Source organism: Triturus cristatus, chromosome 7 (genome assembly GCF_964204655.1).
Source record: "Triturus cristatus chromosome 7, aTriCri1.1, whole genome shotgun sequence".
Taxonomy (NCBI): domain Eukaryota; kingdom Metazoa; phylum Chordata; class Amphibia; order Caudata; family Salamandridae; genus Triturus; species Triturus cristatus.
In genome coordinates this window covers 621,368,703-621,392,675 of record NC_140590.1, presented here as the reverse complement: position 1 = coordinate 621,392,675, position 23,973 = coordinate 621,368,703, and the positions used below count along the sequence as shown (strand labels likewise).

Genomic DNA, 23,973 nt, shown 5'->3' with positions numbered 1-23,973 from the left:
ACCAAATTTAGATTCCATACAGGGGAGGGTGGTGCCCTGGGAGGAATTACTCGTTTAAGGCCTTCCATGAAGGCTTTAATAGCGGGCACTCTGAAGAGTGACAAATGCTGTCTGTTTTGTAGATAGGCAGCGATCGCTGCTAGGTGTAGGCGTATGGATGAATACGCTAGGTTACACCTGTGAAGATGGAGCAGATAGCATATGATGTGTTGTATGGATGCATCTAGAGGGTTGATTGTATTGTTACGGCAGTACATTACAAATCTTTTCCACTTTGCGGCATAGCATGCTCTAGTGGTAGGACGTCTGGCTTCCATGATGATGTTCATGCAATCAGGGGGAAGGTTAAGGTACCCGAATTCTAAGATTTCAGGAGCCAGATCGCCAGGTTGAGCTGAGCTGGGTCCGGGTGCCTGATTTCTCCATGGTTCTGGGTTAGGAGGCATGGGGAAAGGTGCAGTTTTTGATGTGGTACCACTGATAGTTGTAGTAGCGTGGTGTACCACGGCTGTCTGGCCCACGTCGGAGCTACCAGAATGAGTGTGAGGGAGTGCTGTTGTAGTTTCCTGACCACTAATGGAATTAGTGGGAGAGGTGGAAAGGCGTATGCAAATCTGCCTGACCAGTTCATCCATATCGCATTGCCCTTGGACAATGGGTGTGGGTATCTGGCGGCGAAGCTTGGGCATTTTTTGTTTTCGTGGGTGGCGAAGAGGTCTATTTGAGGATGCCCCCACTGTTGGAAGAATGGGTGAAGAACTTGTGGATGCAGTTCCCATTCGTGTAGTTGTTGAGTCTGTCTGCTGAGCAGATCTGCTATGGTGTTTTGTACGCCTGGAACATGTTGTGCCAGGAGAAAAATGTTTTGGGGAATTGCCCATCTCCATATGCTCTGGGCTAAGCGGGAGAGCTGGGGAGAGTGTGTCCCCCCCTGTTTCTGTATATAATACATCGCAGTCATGTTGTCTGTGCGAATGAGGACTGCTTTGCCTGAAATCTGCTTTTGGAAAGATTTTAGGGCTAGAAAGATCGCCAAAAGCTCCAGATGGTTGATGTGGAGCGTTTTTTGCTGTGGCGTCCATAGACCTTGCATTGTGAGGTGTAAGAGGTGCGCTCCCCAGCCGGAGAGCGATGCGTCCGCTGTTAGAGTCACTTGGGGAACCGGGTCCAGGAACGGCCGTCCCTTGGAAAGGTTTGTGGTGTTCCACCACTGCAGAGAGTGATGTGTGCGGCCGTCCACCAACACCAGATCCGTTAGCTGACCCTGGGCCTGGTTCCACTGTTGTGCTAGGCACTCCTGAAGTGGACGCATGTGGAGTCTTGCATGGGGCACTATGAAGATGCAAGACGCCATCATCCCTATGAGCTTCATAAACACTCTTGCTGGTAGAGAGTGTTGAGGAAGGAATATTTTGCGTAAGGCTAGAATGCCTGTGATTCTGGCTGGGTTTGGATAGGCAATACCTTTTGAGGTGTCTATGGTGGCCCCGAGATATTGCTTTGTGTGAGATGGTATGAGGTGGGACTTTTGGTAGTTCACCGTGAAGCCTAGCTGATGAAGCAGTTGGATGGTGCTGTTTGTATGTTGCACGCATTGGTGGTAGGACGCGGCTTTTATGAGCCAGTCGTCTAAGTAAGGGAAGACGTGAACATGTTGACGTCTGAGGTGTGCTGCTACTACTGCTAGGCATTTGGTAAACACCCGTGGTGCAGTGGTGACCCCGAAGGGGAGAACCTTGAATTGGTAATGTTGCCCGTCCACCACGAACCTGAGGTATTTTCTGTGAGAGGGGTGTATTGGAATGTGAAAGTACGCGTCTTTCAGATCCAGTGTTGTGAGAAAGTCTCCCTGGCAGAGGAGTGGGAGGACTTGTTGTAAGGTGACCATGTGAAAGTGGTCTGAATGTATGTAGGCATTTAGAGGCCGGAGATCCAGAATGGGTCTGAGGGTCTCGTCTTTCTTTGGGATTAAGAAATATAGGGAGTAGACCCCTAGATTTCGTTGATTGTCGGGTACCTGCTCTATGGCGTGTTTCTGGAGGAGCGAGAGTACCTCTTGTTTGAGCAGTGTGGAATGCTCTTGGGACATTGGACGGTGCCTTGGTGGGATATTGGGTGGGGTAGATGTTAGCTCGAGGCAGTACCCTGACCGAATGATTTGGGTCACCCATTTGTCCGATGTTATGGACTCCCATACGTGGATAAAATCTTGTAGTCTGCCCCCGACCGGAGTGGAATGGTCTGGGGGGAGGGAAGGGGAGTCATTGTGCGGGTGGGGTGGCAGAACGGGTATTGTTGGTTTTGCCCCTGCCCTTATTGTTGTTGCCTCTGTAGCCACCTCTTTGGTTGCCCTTTGAAAAGGTATTTTGAGGAGGGGATTTGTAGGAGGTAGAGGCATTATCAGTGGAGGAGCCTCTACCTGTGCCACGAAAGGACGAGCGTCGAAAGGAACGCTTAGAGGCTTGGGTCTGGAGCGCTCCCATAGACTTCGCTGTGTCTGTATCTTTCTTCATTTTTTCGAGCGCTTCGTCTACCTTTGGGCCAAAGAGTGTTTGCTGGTCAAAGGTGTGATTAAGTATTGATGTCTGGACCTCAGGCTTGAACCCTGATATCCTGAGCCAGGCATGGCGGCGAAGCAGGACACTGGTGTTTATGGCTCTAGAAGCAGTGTCTGCTGCATCGAGGGCACACTTAATGGAGGTGTTTGTGATTAGTTTGCCCTCCTGTATCAAGTCATGAGCTTGGCGTTTGTATTTCTCTGGAAGGTGCTGCATAAGAGCCTCTAATTCATCATAGTGTGCTCTATCATATCGCGCAAGCAGAGCTTGTGTATTTGCAATGCGCCACATGTTTGCAGCCTGGTAGGCGGTGCGTTTACCAGACGCGTCCAGAAGTTTAGATTCCTTGTCTGGTGGTGGGGCATCTCCTGAGGATTGGGAGTTAGCCCGCTTTCTAGCTGTGGAGACAACTAGGGAATCTAGAGGAGCAGGGCCCTTGATGTATGCAGGGTCTGTGGGTGCCGCCTTGTACTTCTTCTCTATTCTAGGGTTTAGTACTCTGGCTCTGACAGGGTCTTTGAATACCTCTCTAGCGTGCTTGGTGACACCCTTAAGCATGGGTAAAATAGCAGTGGAACGATCTTGTAAATCAAATGTATCCAGTAGGAAGTCTTCTTCCACTGGTTCCGTGTGCATGTCCACCCCATGGTAGTGTGCTGCTCTCTGCACTAAATGGTGAAACCCTAAAGAGTCCTCTGGAGGAGACGGCCTTGATGGGTATAGGTCGTCTTGAGGTACATTGGGTACATCAGGGTTATTATAATCCTCCCATGGATCTGGGGTCCCTGGTGGGGTGGGATCCATTGGGGCGTCCCCTGGGTCATTGTCCGGGTCCCCGTCATCCGGATCTGGGGATGGGGCCGGATCGTAGTGAGGTAAAGGTGGAGGGGGTGGTGGTGGGAGGGGGGATGGCAGTGGGGAGGGTACTCTAAGGGGAGAAGTGGCTGAGTCCCTCTTTTTGGGTGGAGGAGGAGGAGCCGGAGCCTCAAGGCGACGCTTCTTAGTAATCACAGTCAAAAGGCCAGTCTTTGGATCTCTGGACAAAGTCTTTTGTAAAGGGTCTGGTGTAAACAGAGCCAATGGCGCCGAGTCGTCTGTCGGCACCGGCGATTTCGGAACCGGAGGTTTCGATGTTCTGTGTCCGCCTTGCTTTTTGGAGGTCTCCGTGTGTTTCGGCGTGGAATGCTGTTTCGGCGCCGGAGCGTCGGTGCCGACCGATTTCTGTTTGTGTTTGGTCGGCGCCGAGTGTCCAGGTTTCGGCACCGGTGGTTTCGGAGTCGAGCTGGATTTTGCAGGCTTCGGTGCCGAGTGGTGTTTATCGGCACCGGGCGTCGGCTGGCTCGATCCCGAGCTGCCGTGAGACTTTGAGTGCTTCGACACCGGGCCCGAAGGTGGGGTGATCGAGGCTTTGGTTTTGGTTTTGCCCAGGCCGGCAGGCGAGGGAGTAACCGGAGTCTCTTTGGTTTTCGGTGCGGGACTGGGAGGGGGCATTGTACTCACGGCCCGCTGTCCTGGTGTTACGTCCTCCAGGTCGGAGTCGTCGGCCTCGGAAGCGCTGACGATGTCTTCTCCCAGTTCGGTGTGTGTCTGCCCCGAAGCTTCGGCGTCGTCTCCGAAGATGTCCGGTGGAACTGTCGAGGATGAGTGCGCCATGGTGCGTCGAGCCCTTCGATCTCGGATCGTTTTCTTCGATCGAAAAGACTTGCAGGCGGGGCAGTCTCGAGCCTCGTGTTCCGGAGAGAGGCAAAGGTTACACACCTGATGGAGGTCGGTGTGGGGAAATTTAGACCCACATTCTGGGCACTTTTTAAACGGAGTCCTTTCCATCGGCCGGGACCGGAGTCGCGGAGGGCCCGAAGGCCGGTGTCGATGTACGGGATGGAAAAAGTGCCGCTTCGAGAGATGAAGATGATGAAGGAACTCGAAGAATCGAGGATTTTCCGTCGAGGCTGGAACCGTAGAAGTTCGAAGCCGGAGCACGAAGTATCACATCCGAGCCCGATGGCGGAAAAAAACAATCTGAGGATGGAGCCGAAGCCCATGCGCAGTACGGACCGAAGGAGGAGTCACCAAACTCGTGACTTCCAAGCACGGTCCAAGAAGAAAAACAAACTGCAAACATCCGGGCCCAACACCAGATGGCGACCTATGCTAAGTGTACAATCTGCAGCTCATATGCCTCGAACGAAATGTTATAGTGTTCCCATCAAAGTGAAAGACTTTTTAGAAACCACAAGGGCATAGTAACAAACACCATAATTCTTCCACCAGACAGATACTCAGCATAAAGTTTAGGAGTGACATTTGTTGAAACGGACAGAAATGTTGCCTCAGTTACCATTTGATCTTCACCAAGATTTGAAAAAAACTAGCATCAAAAAGACAAATAAGATATCGTACATTTTATACTAGATCAATTGCTAAAGGCCAAATATATATCATTCTGTAGTGTTAAACTTTGTCCTGATACATTATGGTTAAATTCGTTATACAAAATAATATAATTTGAATCACAAGAATAATCAGTAAAACCTAGTACAATTAGTCTCTCAAAAATACATGTAATTCTCTGTCCACATTTAGACCAAATTCTACCATCCTAAGTTGAGCAATCCATTTCATTTCCATCCGTCTCAATACTTTAGCTTTATCCCCTCCCCTAGGGTGATCACATGCAGTAGCAATGCCATGGAATTTCAAAAAGGGTAAGTCTGCTGAGCCATGATTTTCATTGACGTGAACGGATAGTTCTTATTCTCATTCTGAATGGCCCTAATGTGTTCCTGTATTCTCTTTTTAAATGGACGAATGTTGCCGCCAACATATATTTGTTTACAGACGCATAAAATACAATACACAAAAAAAATTGTTGTTGCAATTTATAAATGTGTTGATAGTGTGTTTGCAACTGGTGTTATATTGGAAGTCCCAGATAATATGGGCACATATTACAGTGTCCGCATTTGAAGGAACCCTTTGGTTGAAGAGCTAACCAGTGTGGTCCTTACTCAAGTCTTTCTCAAACTAAAAAAGTTAGTACAGTCTATTCCTCAAACGTATTCCTCTTTTGTAAATAAACCTTGGTTTGGTGGAAACGCATTTACTCAAATTTGAATCCGTCTGTAGAACATGCCAATGTTTCCGTACAATGTTATAAAAAACATGGCTTTGAGTGTTAAAGGGTGTAATCAGAGACTATCGTCATTTATAGTGATCTTTCTCTTATCCTTCAGTGTCTGTTTACGGTCAAACTTCAGGATTTTTTGTTTGGCTGCAGATATCCCATTCGGTGGATAAAACCTGCCCAAAAATCTCCTCTCTGTTTCGTCAAGCTCTGAACGCAAGGCAGTGTCTTCAGTGCAGTTGCGCCGTATTCTCATCATCTCCCCAAATGGAATGGAGAGTACTTGGGACCTAGGATGTGACGATCGTACATGTAAAACAGAATTGCAAGCAGTATTCTTCCTATAGAGGGCGGATGCTATGGTATCATTTGCAATGTGTAGTCTAAGATCCAGAAAGGCAATTTCTATAGGATTTTGTCATTATGTGAACACAATATTACACTGGTTGTTATTCAAAAATGTGTCAAATTCTGTCAATAGTCTGAGACCACCTGTCCAAATCATCAACACATCGTCGATCTATCGACCCCAATAAACGATACGGTTCATTAAGTCTTCCGGGCACTTTCTCAAAATGTAATTATTTTCCAACCACCCCATAAAAAGATTAGCAAATGATGGGGAAAATTTGGACTCCATGGCAACCTCTTGACACTGAAGAAACCAACCGCCATTGTGCAGGAACACATTACTGTACAAGACTAATCTGATCATTTCAACTAGCATTTGTGTGTGTTCCAACATAGTGGCATCTTGGGATGAAAGAAAGTGTTTTGTCTGGCTATGATGCCTTTTTTTTATGTATGAGCATATATAAGGATGAAATATCTAGCGTAACAAAACAGGATTCCTTTGACCAGCCAAAATCAGCTAGCTGATTCAGAAGATGTTTGGTATAACGAATGTAGGAAGGGAGATTGCCCACCAAGGGTTGCAGAAAAACATTGATGTACTCAGATATGCGTTCAGTGGGGGAACCGATCCCTGATATGATCGGCCACCCTGGTGGAAACAGGCCTTGCTTATGTATTTTTGGTACAGCATAAATACAGAGAGCTTTTGGAAATGGTACAAATAAGCATCTGAATTCAAAATCATTGATGAGACATTGGTCAAGCCAGTTTTTAAGCTTCTTTTCAATTTGAGATGTGATTTGTGATAATGGGTTAGAAGTCAAATGCACATAGGCTGTAGTATCAGTCAATTGCCTATCCAATTCCTGGATATAATCTTGGGTATCCCCAAGCACCACATTGCCCCCTTTATCTGCTTCCTCGATAGTAACCTCAGATAATGTAGATAATTTAGCCAATGCATATTTCTCTAGTTTGGATGGATTGTCCATATAGATTTCCCGCTGTCCATCACTCCTACCTTCCCAATTGTAAAGCTCTTTCGTTACCAATCGATAAAAAAGCACTATCATTTTGGGAGATAGGTGAAAAGGACGATCTTGGTCTCAGACCCAAATTAGAGAGAATGTGTGAGATGGGAGTTATTGTGGATTGATCATTGTCAAGGGATATGAGTTCTAGGTCCTGAATGTCCGGTATGGTTTTGTCACATGAAACATGTGTCAACGCCACCAAAGAGGCAGTTTTTGGGGGATTAAGAGCAAAGAAGTTTGAGTTTACGTACAAATTAGAAAAGATCTATATGCATCTCATTAAAGTCAGGTTTGGAAGCAGGACAATAACCCAAGCCATTCATTAACAAATTTATTTGTGCAGAATCCAGTACAAAGCTAAAAAGATTTACAATGAAAATGGCATCAGACTGGACAGCTGTATTAGAGTTACCATTGGGAATGTCAAGTCTAGTGGCCTGACTATCAGATGCCATTAGTTCCTCTGTGCCCTTGAATTAGACCTGGTAGTTACCCCTTCTTTTCTTTTATCTTCTTGGTGTTTTCCTCCCTCGCTTTGTTTTTTTGTTGCTCAAGCAGCGTGTCTCAGATGTGGGAAGAGATGTTTCACAAGGTATGGAGCTGTGCCCATCTAATTGTATATTGGATGGATGTAAATGCATTTATCAACAACATCACAGAACACAATATAACACTGTCACCCATGACGGGTTTACTGGATCTATATCCCCACCCAACTAAGTACCCAACTAAATTAATTGACTTGGCCTTGATCCTCGCTAAGCGCCACGTGGAAAAACAAGTTTATTACAAGGACAGAGTATAAAAGCATTAACAGGCCCATGCATCAAAGCAAAAACCGGTCGCAAACTGGCAGATTCTCAGAATCTGCCCCTTTGCGACCGGTATTTTCGCATTTGGGATGCATCATCCCAAATGCAAAAATCGCAATTTAAGTAATCTCTAAATTGCGATTACTTAAATAGCGATTGCATTTAAGGAATCTCAAATTGAGATTCCTTAAATGCAATGCATTAAAGTAAAAAAATTAGCGATTTCGCTAATAGGGGGAGCAAATTACCATGAAGTTGAATTTCATGGTAATTTGCAAAAACTTTGAAAAATGCACTTTTGTGCATTTTCAAAGTTTCATGTTGCGCGCACACATGCCCTTAGGGCATGTGTGTGTGCAACATATGTGCACAGATCAATTTCAAGAATGCAATAGGGTGTTATTTTGATACCCTTGCACCCTTGAAATTGCATGAGCAATTTGCGAGTACCTAATGGTACTCGCAAATTGCTCATGCAATCTCCAGTTCATTCCTATGGGCCTGGAGGCCCATAGGAATGAATGGGACGGCATTCCTTAATTGCGACCCGCAATCTGCGAGTCGCAATTAAGGAATGTGTAGGAATCGCTAATTTTATAGCGATTCCTACATGCATAGGCTTTTGCGATTCCTTAATAATCGCAATTAAGGTATTGCAAAAGCCTACGTTGATGCATGTGCCAGTATCCTCCTTAGGAAAGCTCAAATAGGCAATGGCTCTCTGGAGACTGTTCTGGTGGGAGAGGGGCTATTGGGAGAAAGGCAAGCAGAGATAATTCCTCTGTAGATAGCCTCCCACCGATAATTTTAAAAAAACATGCATTAACGACTGAAATTGAGAGCACTCTCCATGCCAAATGCAGACACTGGTTAAACCTTTACCCATACCACGGACACTATATTGAGTAACTCCCCTCAAAATACTAACCAGTGTGCTATGATTACTACAAAACAATGCAAAAACCAAAGGAAATGATGGACGGAGTGTTGAACATTGCAAGCACTCACCCCCAGTCAACTGATCTGGGTTTAATCCATCACCAGTCTTTAGCCCACTCTGCCACCCCAGTTCAGACATGGCCATATGCAAATCAGTCTGACCCTGTGCCTCATGGGAACAGTCCAGCCCGCACTGCCAAGCCATGTCTTCCCTGGACCGGAAACAAGCTTCCTAGGACCGGTTTCTGGCATTTCAGCCGTCTTCAGCCAGGCTTGCTTAAATCCAGTGGCAAAGTGAGCAAGGGACTCACGTCTGAGCATACCCTGCCAACTTATGGCGAACAAAGCAAAAACCAAAGGAAATGATGGACGGAGTGTTGAACATTGCAAGCACTCACCCCCAGTCAACTGATCTGGGTTTAATCCATCACCATTCTTTAGCCCACTCTGCCACCCCAGTTCAGACATGGCCATATGTAAATCAGTCTGACCCTGTGCCTCATGGGAACAGTCCAGCCCGAAATGCCAAGCCATGTCTTCCCTGGACCGGAAACAAGCTTCCTAGGACCGGTTTCTGGCATTTCAGCCGTCTTCAGCCAGGCTTGCTTAAATCCAGTGGCAAAGTGAGCAAGGGACTCACGTCTGAGCATACCCTGCCAACTTATGGCGAACAAAGCAAAAACCAAAGGAAATGATGGACGGAGTGTTGAACATTGCAAGCACTCACCCCCAGTCAACTGATCTGGGTTTAATCCATCACCATTCTTTAGCCCACTCTGCCACCCCAGTTCAGACATGGCTAAGTCAGTATTGTTGCTGCAAACTCTGAACTGGGGTGGCAGAGTGGGCTAAAGAATTGTGATGGATTAAACCCAGATCAGTTGACTGGGGGTGAGTGCTTGCAATGTTCAACACTCCGTCCATCATTTCCTTTGGTTTTTGCTTTGTTCGCCATAAGTTGGCAGGGTATGCTCAGACGTGAGTCCCTTGCTCACTTTGCCACTGGATTCAAGCAAGCCTGGCTAAAGACGGCTGAAATGCCAGAAACCGGTCCTAGGAAGCTTGTTTCCAGTCCAGGGAAGACATGGCTTGGCAGTTCGGGCTGGACTGTTCCCATGAGGCACAGGGTCAGACTGATTTGCATATGGCCATGTCTGAACTGGGGTGGCAGAGTGGGCTAAAGAACGGTGATGGATTAAACCCAGATCAGTTGACTGGGGGTGAGTGCTTGTAATGTTAAACACTCCGTCCATCATTTCCTTTGGTTTTTACTACAAAACAATCACAGATGGCGGCAGCACTATTGAGACAATACATACACAAATAATGGGTACTTATTGGACCGGGAGGAGGGTGAAGGGGGAGTTGGTGGGCTTTATTATGATAGTTGCTAAGATAATTACACGTAGTTGATGGCCGATTAGATGGTAGCACGATTATATCAGAGAAATAGGATTCAACTGATAAATCTGTATATTGTGCAAACTAAGTAAAGACTGGCAATACAGGTGACAACTGAAGTTTAGAACAAGCAATGTTAGCTTTGACACTATATGTGGTATATGGATGAAACAATTACGTATTGACAATGGCAATACATTTTGTTTACAAAAAAACAAAGGGAGAAACAGGAACACCATTTTTATTTAGGTTTAAAGACATTGTATTTGCTTTTCCATGAGTGGGAGGGGGAAGCATACTTACAACTGTTGGAGGAAGCAATTGCTACACCAGGCCGAGATGAGTGTTGACAGAGACAAAGACTGGGCTCTCTTTTGGAGACAGATGTTTATTGCCCAAGGAATTTTGAGTTAGCCAGTTCAGAATATGGCTCCAAGACAGATCATCTAGGCCGGACTTGAGAACCAGCAGGGAGATGGCTGGAGCAAGCATTGGTTGGGGCACAAAGGCTCCCAGACGAGCACAGATGCCCTCATTTTCAGCAAGTGCGCCCAGATTTCAATTGGCAGAGGATCAATAACATCAGCAAGTCTTAATGTCTGGTTGTCAGCAGATCTTTGTGATCTCCATTTAAGGCATCAGTATTGCTACATGAGTGACTACTGTATCCTCAAGAACTAGTAAATGGATAGATCGGATTTTCATCCATCCCCCAATTACCCTGTTGGAGGATTCAGGAGACAATTCACGATCAGTAGATTGACAGGACTGATGCCTAGAGGTTTGAATAGCAGGATGTTGCACCAGGAACTACCACTTAACTTACAGAATCATAGTGCAAAGGAAGGTTCCAAAATTAAGGGTGGAAGAAAACATGGAACATAAACAGACCCAGAATCACTGAAGGGGAACTAGAATAGTTGCTACAATTTTCAATCGAACATCTACTGGTCAGACGAGGTAGTCTTCCAAGAATTTATTTCCCTAGGCACAGGCTTCTTAGGAACCACAGGGTTGCTGGAGCTTGCTAACACCAGCAGGTCTAGTGCTAAATCCTACACCACTAAGATCTAAAGATGACAGGAAGATGGTAGTGGTCACAAACCTCTAGTGTTTCAGGAAAGGAAGGGACTTGAAAACTAAAAAGAGACACAAAAAGGCGAGTTGCTCACTCAGCCCCATGAACTTTATGCGTAGTATAATATTCCATAGTCAACAGAATAAATTCAGAAAAACCTCCATCCAGGGACATACGCTTACTGCAATAAGAAAGCATCACTTAACCCAAGGAAGATTTGCCTAACCTCAAGTGCAGCTGCTTGGGATCTAGGTACGCAAATTGAGAATGGGTGTCACTGCAACAGTCTGTGCCAGAAGAGGTCAGGTCAGTGAGAGCACTCTGCTCTCAGACTCTTGATGCCCTTCCAATGACTGAAAACAAGATCTGGGTAAAACAATTGGTTTAGTACAGAGCAGGGAAAACCAATGCATTCATCGTTAGCAGATTTAGTCACACAGCTTATCAGGCCAGTGAAGAGGACAACAACAATGGAGTGGAGGTTGGGTGGGAAAAGGTTTTGGCGCCAGAGGAACACATAACAAAAGGATCCTTGGAGAAGTTGCTTTGATATTGCTCAGCAAGAAAGGTACTTTGTACCTTGCCAATTGACCTCTGCAGTCACCTCAATTCCTCTTCCTCGAAATAAAATAATGTGTTTTGCAGGATTAATAAAACCTTACTCTGCATTTAAACCAGGCAGAGGATCCACAGTGACAGAAGCACACAGAGCGAGCGTGCACCTGATGCAATTTAATTTGTAGTTTTAGAATGGAAATCAACCCAGGTGTTAAGGACCATTTAATAGATAGATTTACAGTGTAAAAGCATTAGTACTCCCCAAAATGTTTTACCAAAGTTTTCATTTGTTTCGCCATTAATTAATCCATTGAAGTCTTTTCTTCCTGGACGTGTCACTCTGAACAACAAAGAGTAGGATTTCACCATGTGACTGTTGCTAGGTTCAAACTCATTGCTGGGAACAGCTAGTGATGGGAAGTTTGATGGTCTTGCTGTGTTGAGGTCCGGATTTAAAGGTACTTGTTTTTTACCAGTAGGTACTTGCCTTACTGGACAACTAACATCCTGTTAGAAAAAGGCACAAGAAAACATGTCAGACCTTCACCATACAAAACGTTTAATATTACATTTGGAAATGAAACTATTAAAACTACAACCTATACTGTGAAACTAGGTAATCCATATTAAAAAAATATTTCACATTCAAAAATGTGCTGTAAACATGGCTGAAATTACCAACAAGTGAGTAAGTAAATAAGCCTTTATTAGGACTTAAATGGCATGAATACGGGTGCTAAACAAATGAACACTAAGAAGTGAAGGAGGAACAAAAAGGAATTTGTAAAGGGGAAACCGCGAGAACCCTTTTGGTAAATTCTAGTGCTTGGGTTTCTCCATCAGATTGCAGTACTCCTTGAAGAGAAGAGTTTTCCGCTCCACTCTAGAAGAATCCTTTAAAGGAGACCTATGCCATGACAGTATTAAAAAGGCAGGTTTTCACATTTGTTTGCCCTTTTTAATGTCTGCAACAACATAATAGCTTTTTACAAAGAACTAAAGAGATTAATTTTTCAGCCTGGTAGGACAAATAGTTGGATGTTGCTACGCTGAATACAATACACCAAATATTGAAGCTAATGCAGAAATATAGAGCTAGCAGGTGAAATTCCCCAATGGGTGGAGTGGCGTAACTGTGTATAATTAAAACTTCTATGAATCAGTAGCAGAACGACAGACACTTCATTGAAACTTGGTGGATTTGGCGATGTATGTACGGTATGACTACTGACCAGAAGGGAAAGATCAAAGGGAAAGGTCAAAGAGTGCTTAAAAGTCTGTTTGGGGAGGCATGGCTTGTATTTTAATACGAGATATCACAAAGCACTTTGACCTTATAAACAAAGTGTGTGTGCAGAAGGAGGTATTGTAGTATAAAGTGAATGATATAGACTGTGTTTGGTATATGTGAATGATTTTTAGGCATAAGCGATGTGGGGAAAGGCAGGGGAATAGATGTGGCTTACAGCTTCACCTCATAGAGCTATTCCTATTTATGGGCTTGAAGTTTACTGAACATTCATTATAAGTTTAGAGCAAGGGTTGTCTGAAACCTGAGCCTGCCTGTGATTGCGGATGATTAAATGGCATGTTAAGTGTTGTAAGCGTTATTATTTTGGGGACACACTGCGTTGTAGACCGGACTCATGGAGCTGTTAGATACCCCCAGATACCACCCCCCCCCCCCAACAGACACCATACTACCTTCTCGAAGCTCTCCTCCCCTACTCTTTCTTCTCTCTTCCTCTTTTGTTGTTTAAAAAAAGTAGTTGAGGTGTATGTGTATTGAAGAAATAAGATTAAATGTAAATACACATCACTGTATCCCCTTAAACAAAGAACGTACTCCTAGAACCTCTATGTTGCGTTGTATTTTCATATACTGAGATGAAGCACCTCTTGATTGTAACAAATAGTATGTATAATAAAATAACACAACCAAAAATAGATATCGTAAGGTGGCAGAGGGGTAACAAAAGGTATCAATGTATATTGCAATGATAGCAAAAAACGTTAACTATATGTTACTGTAAAAACATATTACTGTTAGTAATTGACACATAAAAACACCAATAAGATGTATAAAAAAAAAAAAGTGTTGTAAGTGTAACCATGGATCTGGGTAGCATGATTTGTTAGCAAAATGTATGTCTCATGAAAACAGTACTCCACAGATCGCTGGCACTCATCCGAAAAATCAGGGTGCCATCTAGGCAGATTGCAAAGGACTGTGTAGAACAGCTGACATATGGAGCTAGAGTTTGATTTACAGTGTTAAACAAAGCAAGGACAGAAGGCAGGGATCACTGGTTTACGCCTTGAGATGGGCACTGTATAAAAGTTTGAAAGTAGTAGTCCTGGCGCTGAAGAGAACATTAAAACCGGACAGGAGTGTGATAGAGGAGGGTCAAACGCTCCATTTTTTTCTGGATTGATGGCACATGTTTAAATGCTTTTTTCCATGAAAGTAGAAGTCAAGAATTTTTCATTTTGGTAAATAAGTGGACAGATTTTGTGCGTGCTGGTGAAGATTGTCAAGCACAAAAGGTATGTTGAATAGTGGTTCAAATGTTTCTCCAGGTATTTCTACATCTTGGTGGGCAGGAGGTGGTTACCTTGACATTTTGAGGAAGTTGGAGATATATTGAGGACTGAGTGAATACGTATTATTTCAGAGTGTCACAAGAGAGCAATGGAGGGATGGTGGTTGCTTGTTTGGTGCTAATTACATTCTGTCTTATCTTGTGTGTTTAGTTAACCAAAGATCTACCCGATTATGATGCTCTTACCAGCAGAAAGTAGTGGGTAACTCAGAGAAACAATCCCTTGGCAACCATTTCACTTACTTGTGGGTTCAGCCTTCCATTCTTACAATTGCATCAAAATAGATGTGGCCCAACGCCAACCATGAAAATGCATTTTTTTATAATTATATTTTTTCTATACAAATGCACTTTATTCTTTCTGATATTAGATAACATGATTTACATTTACATGTACAATCACAAAAAATTACAGTCTTGTTTTCAAATGAACAACATTTGTATTTTAGCGCATAGATACATATTTCTCAAACACCCTTCTTCATATGACTGTAATGAGAAGAGACACTATACATTTCCCTAAAACAAAACTTCCAATAACACAATCCATACAGTTTCAACACACACTCATTGATTGATTCATCATACAATCGCATGTGTATTCACCAATTTTTCAAAACATCCTATGTAATTCTTCTTAATACAAATTGCAGCATTGAGTATATGGGTTTTTGATACCAACAATGAGCGCGCTTTTTGGCAATACAGCTTTGCCTTCTTCAGGATAGCCACAAACACAAATGCTGCAAACACTTCACACAGCCATGTTCCTAAGTCATTGAGGAGTACTGGAAAAACTGATTAACAAGGAAAACTACCAGGGTTCGGTGTCTGATATTAGAATGTTGCTGAAAGCCAATTCAAGTGGAGGCTCTCGTCCAAAGCCTTTTAAATCTTTGAATATACTCAGGCCAACACCCCCAAGTCCAAAGTGGGGGCAGGGGTTGAATTATGCTTCGCTGCTGAAGATTTGGGGAGGTCTCTGGTACAAGCTTTTTGTGTAATGTCTCCTCAATCAGCCAGCGGCCTCGCATATCTCCTCATCTTCTTCCCAGCACGCCATCAGGAAATAGTGGTAAATCCAGAACCAGAATGACAATGCTTTAATATTACCTTTTCTAAACTAAAAAAATATATATATTGTTTTTGTTTCATGCTTTATTGGCTGCGGTAATAAGGTCTTTGTAGTTTGGTTGCAGAGGGTTGATTTGCTATCAAGTTTGGTATACCAGTGAATGATGGCTTTGGATTTGAGTAACAGTTACAGGAGCTGGGGGTTAGTTGGTTGGAAAAGCAATTGGCTATCAGTGGTTCTTAAAGTGTGGTCTATGAACCTCTGTGGGTCCGCAACAACTACTGAGGGTCACAACTAATTATAAAATTCGATATTGTCAGAATAATAAAGTACATATATATTAAAAAGTAAAATTGAACATCCTAAAATGCTCAATATGAAGTAATATGAAGGATTTGTGAAATAGAAGTTAAAACTAAGTTTATACCTTTGTCTTGATTAGTAGGAGCAATGAAAGTACAGCAAACAATCTATCATGGAGGACTGGTAGCCTCAATGGAAGCAGAACTGGAACATGCAGACAAAGAGCCTGCATTAGGAGTAAAATGGACTAAGATATTAAAGAGTCTAAGACATAGCTTAGTTTTTTTTTTTAAAGCTCCAACTTTCCCATCAAAATTATGATTTTTATACTAAATTTTGGTTAGAGAATTAAATAACGTACTTAATAATTTGTGTACTTGTTTGATGTATAGTTGTTTCTGTTCTTGTGCATGGTTTTAAGTGTCAAATTCTAGAAATTGCTTAAGTAGGGTCCCCAGCTTCAAATAGTATTTCAGTGGGGGTCTACAAGAGTCAAACAGTTAAGAACTGCTGGTCTACACTGGCCTCCAAGATGGCGGTGAGCACGTTTTTGGGTGAGTCTGCAGTGCAATTGGTTGACGATGTGAAGTCCTGCTTGAGAATTTTAATGGAAGTCCTTGAAGGCGCTTTACTGTTGCCTAGTAAGCAAGCTTCCGCTGAGAATGGGGTGTGTATTTGCTGAAAATTATAATTGCAAAATGAACAAAAAAGCCTGGCATAGGGTGTTATCAATTCAATAGTTTTTGTGGTGATGGAAAACTATAATGAATGTGGCCTGTCGAGCAGATTCATTTGGTGACACGCTGCTGGATGTCTCTGGTTTCTAGGAGTTTAAAGAAATCTCTTCATGGTCTAAGTAGAGGTGTCACCAGGGAGGCAGACATGACTATTTCTGTGTCCTCCTTAATTAAGCTTTTGCTATTACTATGGACAAGTATAAGACGGGAAAGATTTTAATTTGCTAGACCAATTCCAGGAAAAAAGTTCAATGGAGGTGAGAGTGAGTGTGCCAAGCCTGGATAGATTGTTGTAGGCTCTGTATAAAATATACCATAGAAAGGTACAGTGTGCACAAAGTCCAGTGGAACCCCAAAGGTAGGCAGAGGCAAAAGTAGATATCTTCCTCTCCATTTGTGGTAGTGTGGGCGAGCAGTAAGGCTTTATCAGAGGGTATTGTTAAGCATTTATTGTACACACTTAAGCAAGAAATGATGTCACACACTCAAAGACTGAACTCAGACTAATTTTGCTTGTATAAAAATATTTTGTTATATTTTATTTTCTAGAACCAAGCCAAGCCTAGTACAAGTAAGTATGAGAACACTTTACAGGCTGTATGCAGTAAATTACAGTTCACTGCAGGTTCAATGCAGTTGGTTGATTTACAGGTAAGACAAAAGGCAAAATTACTCCTCAGTTACTTTGTAGATTACAGGGTACGTTACTTTTTGGATTACTTTTTAAGTTACTTTTGCTACTCAGTGTGATATGCCTAGATATTATACTGGGACATTTCCTAGACAAAAGGTAAGTAATTCAGTTTTTACACAAATGCGGTTTCTTAGGGTTTTCATACAAACCAACTCCACACAAGATTTTCATAGAAAGCAGTAAATGCAATCCTCTGGGAGGAAATGAAGTTATTGGTTTACAGGTAAGTACTTGGTTGTGGGAGTTGGGTTTCTGGGGTTAGAACCAGGGTTCCCCCAGAGTCGATGATGCGCTCTCAAAGCACCCTCAACGGCACTAGGGCGGCTGGGTGCAGTGTGCTGAGGCCCAATGTTATCCAATGGGGGATAAGGGGCATCTGGTTGGTGACTGGTCACGAGCAGGCCACAAGGTCGTGGGTGCTAAGCTCGTGTTAGGCTCAGAGCAAAGGGGGATAAAATTTAGCACACAAGGTGCACCTACAGTGGCACAGGGGCGGCCGGGTGCAGAGTGCTGGTTTGGCGTTGGGTGCCCTGTTGATTTCAATGGGGATTCTACAGTTGCAACAAACAGTGCAGGCTCGGGGACGAAGATCTTCGGGAGGCTTCCACGGGTTGGAGAGGTAATTTGTGATGTCTTGGGATGCCGGGACACCTTCGGTTGGCCACCCAAGGTTGTGGGGTCGGGTGCAGGGAGGCGTTTGGCATCAGGTTTCTCTTACCAGCTCCAGTCGCGGTCGGGAGGGATCCTCCAGAATGGGGCCGCAGGGGTTGATTTGAGTCTTGAGGCATGTCAGGGATCAACAGACCCCAGGTCAGGATTTCAGGGGAGACCTCCTCGTGGTGTTGGGCCACTCGAACTCGTGGTGGGTGTTTGGTGCAGACTGGCAGATTTGGCCGGAGCCAGAGTCTGGTGGGTGAGCAATTCCGATGCTCACGGGAGAAAGTCTAGTTTGGGAAGGCAGGGCAGGTCCTCCTGTTTCTTGGGGGCTGCTGGCTGAAAAACACACAGGGATTTCGCTGTAGTTGGTCAAGGTCGGGACAGGTCAGTAGGGAGGGGGTCAAGTCCGTTGGGGTCTTCTTCATCACGGCTCTTCGGTCCTTCTTCATGTCATTTCTGTCTGAGGAGGCAAGATTTGGGTTTGCCACGAAATACTAGAATTAGGGGTGTTACATGTAGGTACGGGTCACGACCAATGGGTCCCTTCTTTGGAGTGGGTGCACCCCAATTATACCACCCTCCAGTGGGAGGGGGGCATGAGCCTCATTTTGTTTGGCTGGGTCCCTCTATCTGCAAGATGGCAGGTACTGAGTTGTGCTTCACCTCGCCTCCCCTACCTGAGGGGTGGGGTTGGCAAAGGTGGACACACCTCTCCTCCCAACGTGGTTTTACCGACGATTCTTCCGCCCACAGTGCGGGTCAGCAGCTGGGAGCAGCAAATGGCTGGGGTAGCTCACAAAGGCGGCAAGCCTTTGAAGCTTCCCCTTTGTGAACCCTGCCCATACTGGGGGAGGAGGCTTGGCACCTCGTCCCAGGATGTGCTTTGTTTCCGTAACCCAAGAGCAGAAGGCTCTCGACCCAGGGGTCTACAAACATATCTGGTGGTGGTAGCTGGCGAGCATGCCACTCAGCTAGAACACGAGTTAGGTTGTTTTTCAGGCGCCATCTATAAGATGCCATCTGATAGCATTTTTCATTAAAACCCACACTGGCATCAGTGTAGATTTAATGGACTGAGAAATTTGGTACCAAACTTCCAAGTCTTCAGTAAAGCCATTATGGAGATTATGCTGACAAACTTCCAAGTCATGTACTCTTTATGGCATTGCTGCACTTACAATGTCTAAGAATTTACTTAGACATAGGAGGGGTACAAGGCTCATGCACCTGTACCCCCACCACTGGTATAGTGAACCCAGCTAGAGGGGTGGGTTACCTATGCCAGGGCAGTGGATTTTAGGCATTGGAACACAGGGATGTGTGCCAGGTCGACTCTTCACTTAGTTCTGCACCAAAACACGCAGCGGGGGTGTTTGTGTGTAAAGGTGTGTGTGTAAAGGGGGGGGTGTGTGTGTGTGTGTGTGTGTGTGTGTGTGTGTAAAGGGGTGTGTGTGTGTGTGTGTGTGTGTAAGGGGTGTGTGTGTGTGTGTGTGTGTATGGTGTGTGTGTGTGTGTGTGTGTGTGTATGGTGTGTGTGTGTGTGTATGGTGTGTGTGTGTGTGTATGGTGTGTGTATGTGTGTGTGTGTGTGTGTGTGTAAGGGGTGTGTGTAAGGGGTGTGTGTAAGGGGTGTGTGTAAGGGGTGTGTGTAAGGGGTGTGTGTGTGTGTGTGTGTGTGTGCGTGTAATGGGGGGTGTTCGTGTAATGGGGGTGTGCGTGTAATGGGGGTGTGCGTGTAATGGGGGTGTGCGTGTAATGGGGGTGTGCGTGTAATGGGGGTGTGCGTGTAATGGGGGTGTGCGTGTAATGGGGGTGTGCGTGTAATGGGGGTGTGCGTGTAATGGGGGGGTGCGTGTAATGGGGGGGTGCGTGTAATGGGGGGTGTGTGTAATGGGGGGGTGTGTGTAATGGGGGGGTGTGTGTAATGGGGGGTGTGTGTAATGGGGGGTGTGTGTAATGGGGGGTGTGTGTAATGGGGGGTGTGTGTAATGGGGGTGTGTGTGTAATGGGGGTGTGTGTGTAATGGGGGGTGTGTGTAATGGGGGGTGTGTGTAATGGGGGGTGTGTGTAATGGGGGGTGTGTGTAATGGGGGGTGTGTGTAATGGGGGGTGTGTGTAATGGGGGGTGTGTGTGTAATGGGGGGTGTGTGTGTAATGGGGGGGTGTGTGTGTAATGGGGGGTGTGTGTGTAATGGGGGGTGTGTGTGTAATGGGGGGTGTGTGTGTAATGGGGGTGTGTGTGTAATGGGGGGTGTGTGTGTAATGGGGGTGTGTGTGTCAAGGGGGGTGTGTGTGTCAAGGGGGGTGTGTGTGTCAAGGGGGGTGTGTGTGTCAAGGGGGTGTGTGTGTCAAGGGGGGTGTGTGTGTCAAGGGGGGTGTGTGTGTCAAGGGGGTGTGTGTGTCAAGGGGGGTGTGTGTGTCAAGGGGGGGGTGTGTGTCAAGGGGGGGGTTGTGTCAAGGGGTGTGTGTGTCAAGGGGGTGTGTGTGTCAAGGGGGTGTGTGTGTCAAGGGGGTGTGTGTGTCAAGGGGGTGTGTGTGTCAAGGGGGTGTGTGTGTAAAGGGGGTGTGTGTGTGTGTAAAGGGGTGTGTGTGTGTGTAAAGGGGTGTGTGTGTGTGTAAAGGGGTGTGTGTGTGTGTAAAGGGGGTGTGTGTGTGTGTAAAGGGGTGTGTGTGTGTGTAAAGGGGTGTGTGTGTGTGTAAAGGGGTGTGTGTGTGTAAAGGGGTGTGTGTGTGTAAAGGGGTGTGTGTGTGTAAAGGGGTGTGTGTGTAAAGGGGTGTGTGTGTAAAGGGGTGTGTGTGTAAAGGGGTGTGTGTGTAAAGGGGTGTGTGTGTAAAGGGGTGTGTGTGTAAAGGGGTGTGTGTGTAAGGGGGTGTGTAAAGGGGTGTGTGTGTAAAGGGGTGTGTGTGTAAAGGGGTGTGTGTGTAAAGGGGTGTGTGTGTAAAGGGGTGTGTGTGTAAAAGGGGTGTGTGTGTAAAGGGGTGTGTGTGTAAAGGGGTGTGTGTGTAAAGGGGTGTGTGTGTAAAGGGGTGTGTGTGTAAAGGGGTGTGTGTGTAAAGGGGTGTGTGTGTAAAGGGGTGTGTGTGTGTAAAGGGTGTGTGTGTGTGTAAAGGGGTGTGTGTGTGTAAAGGGGTGTGTGTGTGTGTAAAGGGGTGTGTGTGTGTGTAAAGGGGTGTGTGTGTGTGTAAAGGGGTGTGTGTGTGTAAGGGGTGTGTGTGTGTAAAGGGGTGGTGTGTGTGTAAAGGGGTGTGTGTGTGTAAAGGGGGGTGTGTGTGTAAAGGGGGTGTGTGTGTAAAGGGGGTGTGTGTGTAAAGGGGGGTGTGTGTGTAAAGGGGGGTGTGTGTGTAAAGGGGGGTGTGTGTGTAAAGGGGGGTGTGTGTGTAAAGGGGGGTGTGTGTAAAGGGGGGGTGTGTAAAGGGGGGTGTGTGTAAAGGGGGGTGTGTGTAAAGGGGGGTGTGTGTGTAAAGGGGGGTGTGTGTGTAAAGGGGGGTGTGTGTGTAAAGGGGGTGTGTGTGTAAAGGGGGTGTGTGTGTAAAGGGGGGTGTGTGTGTAAAGGGGGGTGTGTGTGTAAAGGGTGGGGTGTGTGTGTAAAGGGGGGTGTGTGTGTAAAGGGGGGTGTGTGTGTAAAGGGGGGTGTGTGTGTAAAGGGGGGTGTGTGTGTAAAGGGGGGTGTGTGTGTAAAGGGGTGTGTGTGTGTAAATGGGGGTGTGTGTAAAGGGGGGTGTGTGTAAAGGGGGGTGTGTGTGTAAAGGGGTGTGTGTGTGTAAAGGGGTGTGTGTGTAAAGGGGTGTGTGTGTAAAGGGGTGTGTGTGTAAAGGGGTGTGTGTGTAAAGGGGTGTGGTGTAAAGGGGTGTGTGGTAAAGGGGTGGGTGTGTAAAGGGGTGGGTGTGTGTGTAAAGGGGGTGTGTGTGTGTGTAAAGGGGTGTGTGTGTGTGTGTAAAGGGGTGTGTGTGTGTGTAGGTGTGTGTAAAGGGGTGTGTGTGTAAAGGGGTGTGTGTGTAAAGGGGTGTGTGTGTAAAGGGGTGTGTGTGTAAAGGGGTGTGTGTGTAAAGGGGTGTGTGTGTAAAGGGGTGTGTGTGTAAAGGGGTGTGTGTAATGGGGTGTGTGTAATGGGGTGTGTGTAATGGGGTGTGTGTGTGTAATGGGGTGTGTGTGTGTAATGGGTGTGTGTGTAATGGGGTGTGTGTGTAAAGGTGTGGTGTGTAAAGGGGGTTGTGTAAAGGGGTGTGTTGTAAAGGGGTGTGTGTGTAAAGGGGTGTGTGTGTAAAGGGGGGTGTGTGTAAAGGGGGTGTGTGTGTAAAGGGGGGTGTGTGTGTAAAGGGGGGTGTGTGTGTAAAGGGGTGTGTGTGTAAAGGGGTGTGTGTGTAAAGGGGTGTGTGTGTACAGGGGTGTGTGTGTAAAGGGGTGTGTGTAAAGGGGTTGGTAGGGGTGTGTATGTGTGTGTAAAGGGGTGTGTATGTGTGTGTAAAGGGGTGTGTATGTGTGTGTAAAGGGTGTGTATGTGTGTGTAAAGGGGTGTGTGTGTGTGTGTAAAGGGGTGTGTGTGTGTAAAGGGTGTGTGTGTGTGTAAAGGGGTGTGTGTGTGTGTAAAGGGGTGTGTGTGTGTGTAAAGGGGTGTGTGTGTGTGTAAAGGGTGTGTGTGTGTGTAAAGGGGTGTGTGTGTAAAGGGGTGTGTGTGTGTGTGTAAAGGGGTGTGTGTGTGTAAAGGGGTGTGTGTGTGTAAAGGGGTGTGTGTGTGTGTGTGTAAAGGGGTGTGTGTGTGTAAAGGGGGTGTGTGTGTAAAGGGGTGTGTGTGTGCGTAAAGGGGTGTGTGTGTGTAAATGTGCGTGTGTGTATAAATGTGCAGGGCCTCTGAGGTGGCACAATAACAGCAGCACTTAGCGGTCATCCCTGGTCACAGTGCCCTTGGTACCTTTTACAAGGAACCTAAATGTGACCAGAGAGTTGCCAATTGGGTTTTGTCTCCGTACAGTTTAGGGAAAAAACATAGGCCCTGGGTACCTGGTTGGCAGAAACCCAGGGCACACTCAAAGTACATCAACATTAACCAAAAAGTAGGGGGGAATCATGCAAAAAGGAGCACGTTCCTACCATTTGCAGTTGATATGCTGGATGTTGCAGACTGTGGGCACTAGACCATCCAGGATTTGCAAAGATGCAAGTTTTCACTCATAAAAGCTGTAATGAAATATTTGCAGCAAATGTGACAGTACCAGTAGACACAGTAAATTTTCTTTGTATCATCGGCTCTGACTGTAGACCTGTTTTATTACAGTTGGCAGATTACAGCCAATTATAAAACATCTATGAGTGGCTCAACACAGTCTGCACACAGGAGAAGCTGGAAGTCATATAGTGTTTAAACACATCGCAAACAAGTTCCAGAAGGCAAAGACTACTAGGGTTTATCATACCTTTTGAACAAAAGCTCTATAGTGACCTCAATTTATAAACTTCACAAAAAAACTCTGCCGCGATACCCTCGCTCACAGCCTCTCTAATCAAATAGCAGATTTCTTGGAGCAGAAAATTCAAATCATACATGCTGCCTTTAAGGAAATACCTGCCCACACCACTAACCCTACATCTAAAACTCAGAATAAAACACACTATCTACATTCATTTCAAAGGATTAATATGGAACAATCCCGCCAAACCATCCTCTCCTCTAAATCAGGATCCCCATTTGACCCCTGCCCCCCAAAATTCCTTGACGCCATTGTGGACACGGTAAACCCAGTCAAATAGTTAGTCAATGCAAAACTTTCACGAGCAGAGGTACCCTCAGACTGGAAAATAGCAGCAGTCAAGCACCTCCAGAAGAAACAGTTGGCAGATCCTACCATCCTTTCTAACCTCCGGCCAATTTCCCTACTACCCGGTCTCAGTAAAATTATCAATAGTCAATAGTCAACTTACGACATTTTTAGAAACCACAAACACCCTATCACCAACTCAATCAGGCTTTAGGCCATTACAATCCACTGAATCATCTCTTTTACATACTGGGGAAAGCCTTAAATCCGCTCTGGACGAAGGGAAAAACGC

At 45.6% G+C, this 23,973-nt stretch overlaps 1 protein-coding gene across 1 annotated transcript in view; it reads right to left on the bottom strand.

The window, feature by feature from the left end:
- The window catches only part of SUZ12 (SUZ12 polycomb repressive complex 2 subunit), an 819,404-nt gene that overhangs the window by 437,472 nt on the left and 357,959 nt on the right, over positions 1-23,973 (bottom strand). The window contains exon 7 of the mRNA XM_085617193.1: positions 12,134-12,365. Coding sequence (XP_085473319.1) covers positions 12,134-12,365 — 232 coding nt within the window. The remainder of the gene's footprint in view (positions 1-12,133; positions 12,366-23,973) is intronic.